This window comes from Osmerus eperlanus, chromosome 6, assembly GCF_963692335.1.
Source record: "Osmerus eperlanus chromosome 6, fOsmEpe2.1, whole genome shotgun sequence".
Taxonomy (NCBI): domain Eukaryota; kingdom Metazoa; phylum Chordata; class Actinopteri; order Osmeriformes; family Osmeridae; genus Osmerus; species Osmerus eperlanus.
In genome coordinates this window covers 13,250,403-13,263,661 of record NC_085023.1, presented here as the reverse complement: position 1 = coordinate 13,263,661, position 13,259 = coordinate 13,250,403, and the positions used below count along the sequence as shown (strand labels likewise).

At 40.6% G+C, this 13,259-nt stretch overlaps 3 protein-coding genes across 9 annotated transcripts; 2 read left to right on the top strand and 1 right to left on the bottom strand.

The window, feature by feature from the left end:
* Positions 1-1,070: 1,070 nt before the first annotated feature.
* On the top strand, positions 1,071-5,317 carry LOC134022244 (ferroptosis suppressor protein 1-like). The gene is made up of 9 exons (XM_062463608.1): positions 1,071-1,841; positions 2,111-2,285; positions 2,376-2,491; positions 2,574-2,690; positions 2,815-2,907; positions 3,067-3,175; positions 3,506-3,658; positions 3,894-4,094; positions 4,350-5,317. Exons 1-9 carry the CDS (start codon positions 1,824-1,826, stop codon positions 4,496-4,498), a joined length of 1,131 nt encoding a protein of 376 aa, XP_062319592.1. The 5' UTR covers positions 1,071-1,823; the 3' UTR covers positions 4,499-5,317.
* LOC134022245 (elongation of very long chain fatty acids protein 6-like) lies at positions 4,829-8,995 on the bottom strand. Its single transcript, XM_062463609.1, has 4 exons — positions 8,715-8,995; positions 8,058-8,189; positions 6,917-7,068; positions 4,829-6,730 (listed from the first exon to the last, which is right to left on the bottom strand). The coding sequence occupies exons 1-4, from the start codon at positions 8,804-8,806 to the stop codon at positions 6,300-6,302; spliced, it is 807 nt and encodes a 268-aa protein (XP_062319593.1). The 5' UTR covers positions 8,807-8,995; the 3' UTR covers positions 4,829-6,299.
* Positions 8,996-9,122: 127 nt separating this feature from the next.
* On the top strand, positions 9,123-11,594 carry LOC134022246 (uncharacterized). Of its 7 annotated transcripts, none has more exons than XM_062463611.1 (8): positions 9,123-9,435; positions 9,692-9,836; positions 10,194-10,319; positions 10,444-10,587; positions 10,760-10,879; positions 10,973-11,031; positions 11,125-11,194; positions 11,305-11,594. In XM_062463611.1, the coding sequence occupies exons 2-8, from the start codon at positions 9,719-9,721 to the stop codon at positions 11,382-11,384; spliced, it is 717 nt and encodes a 238-aa protein (XP_062319595.1). In that variant the 5' UTR covers positions 9,123-9,435; positions 9,692-9,718; the 3' UTR covers positions 11,385-11,594. The 7 variants fall into 7 exon arrangements, 3 of the variants coding, with proteins under 3 accessions (XP_062319595.1, XP_062319594.1, XP_062319596.1); XM_062463610.1 differs by having other exon boundaries at positions 9,687-9,836; XR_009930629.1 differs by lacking the exon at positions 9,692-9,836 and having other exon boundaries at positions 9,203-9,435.
* Positions 11,595-13,259: the final 1,665 nt, after the last annotated feature.

Sequence of the window (13,259 nt, the reverse complement as noted above, 5' to 3'; positions counted from 1 at the left end):
GCTGTCATTTTCAGTAGGGTACCTCATTGAAGTAGCTTTACTGAATGTATTGTTCTGTTAACATGCAACCTGCTAATTACTGTTCAATCTGATATTTAATGGGCTGCTAGAGGCAAATCATTTAAAAAATGTTTCTGTTCCCTGGAGGTGAGAGGGTAAACTTCACCATGGGAACGGGGCGCCATAGAGAAACAAAGCGCAGGGAAACTTAAATAGGGTAGTTTATTCTACTAAAATGTTTACCAATTAAAAAAATACACACGTTTTCGCATTTCACATAATTTAAAAGGCTTTTAGTACTTGGCCTTTGGCGTTGAATCAACTATCATCTTAACAAAACAATTGTCTTTTACGATTAAATGCCTGCTCATACCCTCTCAGAAAGTCCCCACAAACAGTCCAAGAAAATTTCACGAATCGTCCCTTGTCGTATGTTTCCTCATGATGCGGACCGGTGCGGAAAGAGTTCTACATCTCGAGAACTTATCCAGCTGTGCCAGTAAGTCGCTTACATGAATTGTCTAGCTGACGATGAGCAATGCAGTAATATACTGAAGAGGCTGGTACTTAGAGGTACCGAAAGCGAGGCTATGTTGATGTGTGTGCTGCTGTAGTTGAACACAGCTCACTAGCGCGCCGAAAGTAGCAGAATGGAATGATAAAAAACTGTTGTTTGTTGCACACATTCACCCATTATCACTAGACACAAAATAAACTTCGACTATACCATATTGACATCCTCTAATTTAGGAGTTTTTTAAAATTTATTAGACTAGGCTATATCATGCAACCAAAAACCATTGCATGACGTTATATAAATATGGAAAAAATAAAACCGTTAGATATATGGACCTCCTCTTTTTACTTGGTTGTGTGAAAAACAAATGTTATGTAGGCCTAATTCATTGTGCTAAAATAGCAACAATCTTTTCGAACACTTGGATTATGGATTCAATAAAATGGAACTCCATGAACAACTGGCGTCGAAAAGGCGAGTAGATTAGAACCATTGGAACGATTGATTGGAATTTGTCCTCAAATTACGTCACATACTATGCGACTCAGCGACTGCAGTTGTGGTGGATGAGTGAAACATGTTGCTTTAGCTTTGTGCAGTGACTGTTGAGCTTTTTCCTTATCTTTCTGATAAGTGTCATTGATTCAGGTGCTATCGATTGGGCTATATATTTAGCTGTCGATGTTCTTAAATGATTGCGTCATCATGAATACTGTCTAAACTAAATGTTGAGTCTGGCTCAATGGTGCAAGACAACGTGTCGTTAAAGCGCCATGCGTGTGTTTGTTAGCAATGATAAACAAACATATAATCACGGTACCACACGTACATAGCCTACTAAAAAGTGTATCTAAACATACAAATTGAAATAATTTCTAATCTATTGAGGACATGAAAAAGTGGGAAATACTTCCAGTCCGTGTTAGAAATATCTTGCAAATATCCTCCCACCAGAGCAGTAGCCTACATTGAGACCATTTTACGCTCTTCTAATAAGAAAGCTGTTAAAACTGTAGATGTGTGTGCATCCTTTAATTTATTTGTATGATTCATCATTTCTTGTACCCCCTAGCATATGTAACCGTTATTTGTGTGTATACTGCTTGTTTGTATAGGCCTACTGCTTGTTTGTATAGGCCTACTGATCTTTCTACAAAAAAAGAAAATCTTCCCACTTCCTGAAACGCTGCTATTGGAGGAAAATGAATTCTTGTATAATAGAGGTGCTTCCATTGGTGTTGACAAAATACTCTGATGTGTTGAAAAGTCTCTTAACGAATTTGGACACGGCCGATTACAGTGAGACATGGGATCCTTGTATTCGGTAATTGTTTTTCTTTCTAAAATAATCGTATAATTTTACGAGGTTAAGAGCACATACATTTACAATTGTTGTTTGATCTTCATGAATGTGCAATAATATAGCACGTACGTTTTTGTTTGTCTTTTTAAATTTCATTTAATTTCTCCAGGGTCTGTTCGGAGTTTTACTGCAATGAAAAGCTTTCGAACTCAAAAGTACGAAGCTTGCCCATCTAGTTAAATTGTATTATACATAATTGTTTGTAATATTTTTTGGTTAACTTTTCACAGATCATGGGTGGCCAAATATCTATGGACGGTGTTCATGTGGTTGTAGTCGGCGGTGGTTTTGGTGGGATCGCAGCAGCGCAGCAACTCAAGTACAAGGGAATACCCTTTACTCTCATTGACATGAGGGATGCCTTTCATCACAATGTGGCCGCACTGAGAGCTTCTGTACAGAGTGGTATGCATCACATTGACTCTTCACCTAAATCTCACTCATTTAAACATAGGCTGCTTAATAAATCAAATTTTATTGAGTAATTTCTTACAGGCTTTGCCCAGAAGACCTTTATCCCGTATGCTGAAACATTTGGAGAAAGTTTTCTTCAGGGTCGTGTGGTTCAGGTGGACCCTGTCTCTCAAATTGTGGTATTGGATGGAGGGAAGGTAAACATACTTTGTAGCACTTTGTTAAACTCAGTGCATGTTATGTGACTCTATATGGCAGATTTGTTTGTTTATGCAACAGGAAGTGAAATTCTCTCATCTTATACTGTGCACGGGCACAGACGGACCCTTCCCTGGGCACAACACTGTGGTCTCATACCAGTCAGCCATTCAGAAGTATGAAGACTTTGTAAATGAGGTAGGGTCTTAGATCAGTCAACTACTTCATATATTGACTTGTGAATCAAGTTCCCTTGTGCTATATTGACATGCAGAAATGTTTTCTTTGTTGAATGCTAACATAGTTTCTTCCTCTTGATAAGATCCAGGCTGCTGGCTCAGTCCTCGTGATTGGGGGTGGATCCACAGGTGTGGAGATGGCTGCTGAGATCAAAACTGAATACCCAGACAAAAAGGTAGAATGCATCCCACAGACTCAGACTCACGATACTGGAAGACTGAAAAGGCTTTTTTAAATACTCCAAATCATCATGTAGAGACCATTCAAAACTACAGACTTCAAACCGAATCCATAGTCATGTATCTGTACCTCATATCTCTCCATATATGTTCAGGTGATTCTGATCCATTCTCACATCGGAATGGCTGACAAAGAGCTGCTGCCCAGTGTCAGAGAGCAAGCCAAGGAGGTGCTGTTGGAGAAGGGAGTGGAACTTGTACTGGGTGAGATGTAATGCTGAGGGCAGTGCCTGTCAGTGCCAAAAGCTGCATAGTCAGAATGAGCTTGCATGGTTATGGCAATGTACAGGAATAGATAAGGAGGTTTAGGATTCCATTCAGCTACATCCTCACAAGATCATGGAGGAGGGCTCACTTTTCAAGTTTTTTTAAAAATATTTTTTTTAAATCTAGAGAGCAGTTTAAGAATTTTCACAAGTTTTTTATTAATTGATATTCCCAATTACTATATTCGTCTTTAAATGGATTGTTTACTCATTCAACACATTTATTACCCAGTGTATCACTATTTTTGATAAATCTTTTTATTTCCAGGGCAGAAGGTGTCTAACTTGGCTGAGCTGGATTTGAATGTGTTCAAGAAGGATACGGTTATTACCACAGACAAGGGTTTGGAGATCACAGCAGACCTTGTTATCAACTGCACAGGGTCCAAGATCAACTCCTCAGCGTATAGCTCAACTTTGAGTATGTTTGTGTGAGAGATAATGGATTTGTCTACTGTATTCGTTGCCACAAGAGGGAGACATACTGCCTTTTATACTCATGTCCTCTGCTGTTCTAGTCTTAACTGGCCTCACCTCACCTCAATGACCTGCAATGGTTGTGGTTCTTATTGTATGCCCATGTTTCGAAAGGCCGATTTGGTCATTCAAATCTTAGATCCGCTTATCGTGCCGCTTACCTGACATTGCCGTTTCAGACGGATGCCTGGAAGAGAACGGAGCCTTGAACGTGAACGAGCATCTGCAGGTGGAGGGCTATGAAAACGTGTACGCAGTCGGGGACTGTACCAATCTCAACGAACCCAAGACTGCATATGCCGCAGGACTTCACGCTGGGGTTGCCGTTAACAATATTGCATATCGTTTGGCTGGAAAGGCTCAGACAGCCTATCACCCGGGTAATGTAATATCACACACCACTGAGCTTCTCATGCCTTTGATCATAATTGATACAACTTAAGTTATGACTGTCAGCTTACACCTGATATTACATCTAATATCCAACATCCGTTGATGTCAACCACCCATCAGTAGAATCACAAGTCATCCCCTGCTAGTTTATTGCTACACCAACTACAATGCATTACTGTACCAGTTCTCCAGTCGTGTTTGAGCCATGTGGTCTTTAATGTTTTTTCCTGTCATATCTACAGGCAGTGTGACAATGCTTTTGGCTATGGGCCATAATGACGGAGTAGGTCAGGTCAGTGGCATGAAGCTCCCTCGCTTTCTTGTCGCCAAGGCCAAGAGCAACAACCTGTTATTGTGGAAAAGCTGGGAGATGGGCCAAACATCCCCTTAATCTCAGAACATTCTAGTCTTCGAACTCAAATAGTTGTCTGCCTGTACTGCCTGAAAGGAGATTAGTGCCTTAGTATCAAGGATAGTTTTACGATGCACAAAAATGGACTAAGTTATTAAACCAGTCTTTATAAATTTTGTAAAAGTAATACACCTATAAAACTGAATACTTTCCAATCGTGAATCTAGACACTAATACACACTAATACTGTAAACGTTCAAAGGATAGGAGTCAAGTGAGTAAAAGCTTTACAGTTTGTCGAAACAGGGCCACACAATGAAGTGGTAGTGTTGCCAAGTTACCTGCTGTACATTCACAGATTGCCACAACAAGAAATTACAAACAGTCCATCTTTATTATATTAAAGTTAAAATGAAAGTCCATTGGTTTGGTTTTGTATTGTTAATCATATCCAACAATAAATGCATCTGGATCACAGTGGAATTAAGGTCTTTCGGGTAATGCGTCCATCATTAGTAACTCCAATTATTTACATGTTCTGCTTCATTTGGCACATCTTAATACAATAGTCTTTTTTTACACAAGCTAAAAATAAAATGCTGGTTTCAGATTCTATCCTGAGTTGACCATCACTGCAGCATAGGGTACATTCTGTTAACTCAACATAGACACTTCATAAACAAGGCATTTTCCCCCCCTCTGTTCAAGTATAAAATATATTTATGATAGGTCCTTCAAATCACAACTTATTCTCAAAGCTATGCCAAAAAAAACAAAAAACATTTGTCAATATGACCATGTAGACGAGATAGATTTGACCAGTAGAAAATGGTTACGGCTGCACCATCTAGACATCCACAATAAAATCTAGGTAATTCAATAAATAAAATAAATAAGACTGCGGAAACAAAAACTTGGCCAGCATGAAGACAAGCTACAATAAAAGATCTATGAAATGTAGTCTTTGAGAGTTGAACATTTGGCTCATACTGCTTTATAAATGGAATGTTAAGGGTTAAAGTCAATTAAAAAAACTAATTACTGTGAGAATGAGGTAGATGGACAGAATACCTGACATCAACAGTCTTACTAAACCAATAGAAAGGCGCCAGCCATTTGAATGCATAACAATTAACATACTATGTTGCATCTCACACGTACAACTATACAACAATTCTGTGTGTAAAAACTGACAATACTAGACTTGTGGAGTGAGACCATTGAACGTTTCAGCACCAGTCCAGTTAGCATCATAAGTTCAGGTGAATAAATAGTCTATAAATAAAACCTACTTAAATAGAGCAATATCATTTGATAAGCTCCTTTCAAATTAAATTCTGGATGGCATCAAAGCTATACTTCAAGGAAGGGAGTTTGGGCTCATCTATGAGACGCCCATGAGTTCCACACCCACAACAAATACACGCAAGGAGACAAGCTTGTTCTGCAAGCCTTCACCTGAGGTAATGCCAGAAAAATGCTAACTATTTGGGGCTGGGGCAAAAACGGCACAGCACAGATCATCCACCCTCCGTTCACAAGTTCAGAGCAACAGCATCGAGATAGAAATGCAAGAGAGAAACCTGTCATACCTGTCTGCTTAGAAACTGGGTGCCATCAATGGGCGCCTGCTGTGACGCACACACACTAACCTTGACGGGGAGAAAAGAACTGATGCAATATCCAGGTGAAAAGTCTGAACAGATTCACACCTCAGTTGTGACAATTTCTGAAATTGACCGTAAAAACAAATGTCTTACCAAAAGTGTACAACAATATTAAGCTTGGGGGTGATGTGGGCAACAGGTACTGAACGTAGATGAACCAAAGTGAGGAGAGCCTAGTCGGTCTTGGCGACCTTGGCTCCTCCAGAGCCTCGCAGGTAGGTCTGGTAGAAGAAGGAGGAGAAGAGCACCAGGTAGCTGAGGTACATGAGCGAGGCCCACGCAATGTTGTCAACTCGGGAGTAACAGTCACCCTCCTGCATCCAGCAGTACACCAGCCCACTGACAGTCAGCCCCATGACCATCTGTGCGATCTGCATGGTGGTGATGACCACGGCGAAGGGGCGGGGCACACGCAGGCCGGCCGCCCTAACAGCGTAGTAGGAGTACATGAGGGCGTGCACTGAGTAGTTCATGGTCATGAACCAGCCGCCGCCGGCCACCATGTCCTTGTAGGAGTACCAGGAATAGAGCAGCACGGTGATGTGGTGGTACCAATGGAGGAAGATGAGGCGCTGCTTACGTAACACAATGAAGGCCGTGTCACCTGCAAGGGAGGAGGGTGAGTTATGGCGGTTCCCTACTCGTATTCCAGTGGGCAATTTCAGTCACCACAAACATAACCCAACGTATGATAGGCTACTGAAACGGATCTACCAAATGTCGCTGTTAACGTCATGGATATAAAAAAAAAAAAAACATTTTCAGATGCAGATTTTAATGGAAGTCTTACCTAGTTCAGGGGCTTTGCTCAGGACAAAGGCACATGCCCAGAACTTGCTGACTGGTGCATAGTAGAAACTCTGGTCACATATAGACTGTCGGAAGCCAGTTGTGGAGAGTATGTGCATCATGTACCATCCTGTGCGAACAGCTCCAATGATACTGAAGACAGGAGATGACAATCAATGACAAAAAAGGGCTGAGAGGCAACTTTCCATTTGATGCCTCCAGTGGTTGTGTTTTTAGAAGAGGCAGTTCTGTAGGTCAATTAATCAATTGTGTTTCTCACTGTTGATATAAATGTGTTTTGTTGGTAAACAGAGCATCTCTGGTTGCCATTACTATCAGACTAGCCTCTTTGGATCAAAATCAGCAATTAAGGATCAGTTGGGAACGCAACATTCAGATTAAACTTCCTGGTGTCCAAAAAGACGCTTTGATCACATAATTGTCAACACACGCAAGTATAAACTGCACTGCAAGTAAACATCTAAAATAAAAACCTGACCCCATCAAAACAAATGCCTCCTAGCAGCAAGTCAGTTTGTGACAAACTATAATTATAATAGGATTCTTACACCACAATGTACAGAAACCCTGTATATTATTAATGGATCACTGGGCACAATAATAATTGTGCCATTGTTGAGGATTGATTCAAGACGAGAATAATTCCATACAAAAGGCCAGATGATATAACAATAGGTCAAATGTTTACATGCGGTGTAAAACATCAATTGTCTTGTCAAGTGGTTTACAAGAGGCACAAACTCCTCTGAAAGTGCAGACCAGGAGATATGAACATTGGATTATAGTGGTCCTGTTCAATCAAACTGGAATTGTAGTTGTAGTTCAGAGGCTGGTTATGGATTAGGGCAGGTTGGTCTGTGTAGCCTCATATAGCACTAGTACTGGATTAGGATTAAGCATGGGTGGGGCTACTGTTCACAGAAAACACTGAAAGCTACAATCACGCATATATAGTATTGCACTTTGTACATTTAATTACTGGGTCATCTCTAGGCCTATACATTAATCCACATTGCTTTGAAATTAAATGCGTGCGCTAAAATATGGCTAGTGGGAGGGATGGATAGTTGGACAAATGCTGTATCAAATGCAAAAGTTGCTGGTCTACTTCCCCAATTTACCTGAAGATGGCTAGACTGAGTGACCACACCACCAGTGGCCTACGCAGGTTTAGTTTTTGCCGCTCCTTCATAAAATGTTGGCCCCCAAAGACCAGCGCTGCATACAGGCCACAAAACACAAATGACTTGCTCCTGATGAGACAAATTTACATTGTTATTTTTTTACAATGTAAAGTGACATGTTGAGTAGTTACAGATGGAAAGATGGTAGGTTAAGATAATCAAATCTGAATTGTCAAAGGAAATTTAATTCCAAGTAGACGAGAATAAAGGTAGGCTACTTAAAAAAATGAATCAACAAGGCAAGTTACTCAACTACAAAAGGCAGGCCCATTACGGAACTCTGTCTAGAGCAATAATTAGCTCTTCACCTTGTTTGCCTGTTTAAGCAGGCCAAAAATAAAAGGGGCCATTAGAATGAAGTGTTGGCCTCAATTCCTTCATACCGGTTACTAATTTTAGTTCAACAAAGCCCATTGCGAAATTCGAAAAAATCAGGTTAACCAAGTTAAAATTTAAAAAAATTAAGGGCAAGGTGATGAAGGCTCGTGAAGACTTTTTCTGTTTTCTGTTTGGTCATGCGATTGTAGGAAACCACTCCGAAATTCTTGAGTAGGCTACCTACAGACAATTAAAAGCAAGTGGGATTTTCCTTACCAGTTCTCTTGCATCCATTCGATAGCAAGTCTCTCATCAAATTGTTGCTCGAATCCATATTCAGACAGTGATGTACGATCAGTCTCATTCATTTTCAATCAATCAGTGTCTTTCTCCACCTCGCTAAAACGTTATTAGACCACACCTGTTGCGTTTAGCCTACTCGAACACAGAAACGCTTTGGAAGAAAAGTCTTCCAAAGCTTTAAACGTCTCACACTGCTTTTACTGGAAAATGTTTGATTCTTCTATAAACGTTGTCGCGTTCCCCTCTTAAGTCAACTATGCCTCACCTGATTTGCGCACACCCTAAAAGCCTATTAGGAATGGGCGTGTACTAGATGCCCTGCCTCACTACTCAGCGAGAGGAATGTGTTTGGGAGTTTCGACGGCACGTCTTCTTGTTCTTCTTTGAGTTTGATTGGCGGATCCATTATTGAGTGCCAGGCAGCAGCTGGATGTAGGATTGGAACATACGTAGCCTAAAGCCAAGGCGGATCACACCAAGAGTGTGTGGGAATTTACAGCCATAACATCATTACAAATTCTCGATAAAAAAAGCTATCGCTGAGAATATGCACACTGTGCTTCCGTCATAACAACCCTGCTCCACAACCCTGGTTGTGCTCCCACACACGCGCGGGCGCGCACACTCCCACACAACCGAGCCCCAGCCGCCTCGACCTAGAACTAGGAACAAAAAGCGCGGGCGAATTAATAAGGTAATTTATTAAGATAAATAAATAGCTCAAAATAGTTTCCCATTCCCGATGTATCCCAACACTAGGCTATGTCTATGTAGTTTTCACATTTCACATGTCTTTAGCTCTACACCTACAATAATATGACCTGACGTCACCTACTTTGACCGTTAAAAAAAGGGTTAACGCCCAGTTGGGCTGTTCAAGTCTAACAAACATAACATTAGCAAGCTGGACAAATGTAAAGGTGGATTTATATTGTTGTTTGTTAGTCTAGCCATCCTGTGTTGAGTGCGACATCAAAATGTCAACAAAGTTTTGGTATCTGCTGATGATGCCAGTATTGGTAGTGCTAAGTGCTAATGCAACCCTCTCAGATGCCGAGACAACTTCAGTGTCAACTTTGATTTCGGTTGACAATGGTAAGCTAGGATACAGCAGCACAATTCAAATCAACTTAAATTGTGCCGATGACCTGATTAATTATAAGTTTTGATCCAAAACCTGCTGAAAATAGGTGATTGCCAGTACAGTACTAGTCAACGCCAGACATCCATGAACTTCAGGCAGGCATAACGCTAGCTCTCGCTCTAACCTAAGTACAGTAGCCAGTAGACACTGACTGTAGACTAGAGTACTGACAGTACCATTAGCTTATCTAATTTGAGCTAGACAGACAAAAAAAATGTTTGCTTGAAAAGTAGCTATCTGTAACTAACTGGTACTTTATCTTATCATGCCTAGCTGTCTTTAGCAACGTATCTGAATTTTTTTTTCAGTAGAAAACAGCTCAACCAATGGACCTGATAATGGATATCTCCAAAATGAGAACGACACAGAGGGCCATCTGGTTGGTATCCTGCAATCTTTTTTGCAAAACTACGAACAGACCTCTTCACTTCAATGTGAGTTAAGCAGTTCATAGCTTTCTAGTTTTTCATCCTATCTTTCGAAGTGATGATGTAGCTAGACTAGTTGAACAATTTGCTACTCTCTTGGGATGACTGCCAAAATGTTGTTCATGTGCAGTGGATGCCTATGCCAGAGGTCGCAAAGGAGGATTTCCCAGTGTGAACATAATCAAACCCAGAGTGAACGTCATGACTGACACCGCATCAGTTATGAAGGTCAATTTATCTTTGGGCCTGTTCTTCTACGTCTTCCTAATCTTAGGTATTTAAATATAATCTATTGTACACAGAATCATTTCCTCTGCTGAAAATCCATCTGAGACAGATTAGCTATGTCTCTAACCTAAAATGTTCACTGTTTTATTACAGCAATAGTCTTGTGTGTGTGTGTGTATTTGTCCATAGATATATATATCTATGTATTTGTCCCTCAGGTTTGATCTTGGATGCAGTTAGAGTCTCCAAGGAGGCCAGGAGAAGGTCTGCCGCCATGGTCAGGGCGAAACTGAGGAAGAATCAGCCACTCACTAAGTCCCAAACACTAGCATACAAACGTACATACTTTATTAATACTTTGTATAAGGTAAAATTGAGTGTTTTTAGGAAAATTCGTCGTGTACTCACAATGGGCTTTTAATCTCTTCTAGATCGCAAGAGTTTCATTTCTCTTTTTGCTAAACGGTCACATGAGTCAAAAGTCAAGAAGGTAAAATGGTTTCCAAATCTTAAATGACCAATGTCATTAGGCGAAGTGGTTATGCCAGTTGAATGACGTTTTGTTGTTGTTTATTTGTTAAAGGATTTAGAAGTGTCGACCTCCCCCTCTTCAAACAGGAAGAGTGCAGCCAGCCTCCAGGATCCCCTGCCTAGTGAGTGAATCTGTTCTCATAAAACATTCTTATGTTGTCATATTACCACAATCATGCCAAAAAGTATCTCTTTGTTCTAACAAAAAGTACTCAACACGTGTTCTCCACAGGTATCCCTGAGACGGATTCCAACCTTGAGGAAGTGATTTCTGCGGGGAAGGCAGCTGAAAAGACGGCACAACATTTATGACAAGTTATGTCATCTTAATCTTAAGGTCCTGATCATAATCATATCAATGTTCTACGTGAAACAAACTCTCAGGGGAACACATACTCCTCTGGGCCACAGTGACAGTGGACAGCAGTAGCAGATATCAAATCTCAATAAGACGACTACATTTATAGACTATCGCTTTCTGTTTTATCACTCAAACGTATTCAATAAAAAGTTTTCATACCAAATGTTATTAATGCATTTTAGCACATCCACAATTTGTTTTGGGAAACGTATGGCGATTGGTGGTGAGATAGTTGACCATTGCTGCCACCTTCTGGGGAACATTGGAAGGTGTTTGCCAAAAGCATGTCTTTTGATGTCTTAATTTCAGATCAGCCAGTTTTAACAGGTGACATGAATGATTGCCTGTTACGTCACAAAACTAGAGCACATTTTGACAGCAGTTAATGAATGGTAAAAGGGGTTATGTGGAGGATGTTTTACTAAAAAGAAACGTGCCTACAATAGAAGGCTGTAGTGGAGGTCCAGGATTGTAGGGTGCCTCATGCGCATTTAACATGAATCAAAATCAGTTTCAGGAGAGGAAAGAGAAAAAAATGTTCCTCATTTGCAGGCTTGAATGGGCTCCTTAGGGTCATATTTCTGGGCAGGATGCCCAGTTTTAGGGCTTTTGGGCTTGCCGAGAATAGTGTCTGCAATGCGTGCAACAAGACCAAACCCACCACAGCACTCGACTTCTAAGAGGACAGGAGGTGTGTGGCTAATACAGGAACAGCTACACATGTAGATTACCTGAAGCCTTCGTGTGTTTTTTATGTCAAGCAATAGTACATGACTTTCCTAAACTCCGCCTAAATGGGCAGCAGTGAGAGTATATGTGCATACTGTAATATATAATATAGCCTAATAACCGGGCACCTTAAATCTGTCCAGTGTCTTGCTCGGGACCCACTCAATGTCCCACTTTACAGATATTCACCCTAAGCTATCATTTAACCCTCGTGCTGCCTTCGGGTCACATGACCCAAAGGTTCATAACGAACCATTGTTGTGTTTACCCAATTTTACCCAATACAAAAACAAATAAAAATAATTTTCTTTTAACCATTCCAATGTGGGGGGTCTGAGACAGCCCGACAGTTAAAAGAAAATGCTTCACTTTGTTTTTGTATGAGGTAAATTTGTCGCAATACGACGGTGGGTCACAATGACTGATGGGTCAGAATGACCCGAAGATAACACAAGGGTTAAAACCTCTCATTTAAAACCTCTCAACAGGGGCTATACAGCCCTGCTCTCTGGAGCCTTTTGTCAAGTGACTGCGACTATGTCCAGATAGCCTGAAAGATAATGAAACTGCAATGATAACCAGAGGAGAGGGATAAAGGGGTGATGATAATTGTATCCACAGAGATGTGAATGCCTTTCCAGAAACACAGTAGATGAGTCATCTCAAGTAGAAACCATGGCAACATGGTGCAGGTAGTGTCACTCATGTAATCTATTGTAGGCTACTGTAGTCTCTAATTTTTTACTTGTTTGAGTCTGCATGTAATGTCTGTATGTTATGAAATATATACCAAGAAAATCTCTAATACCTTTGAGGTAAATCATGACTGCTCCCACCATCAATTACTTTTGCATCTACTCAAATGTTTTTTTCTATTTCTAGTAGCCCAAGGTCAATTGATTGGTTGTTATCAGAATATGCTCCTCACTTGACAATTTGGAAGTTCAGAATGATGAAACACCATGTTTCCAGAATGCCGCTTATATGATAGCGCATATGAACAAGGCTATACCTTCGGCATTCGTCACTGCAAGGGAGAAGAACAAGCAGTAGGCGCGCTAACGTTTATTTCGTGATGAATACTATATCTAGGTCTG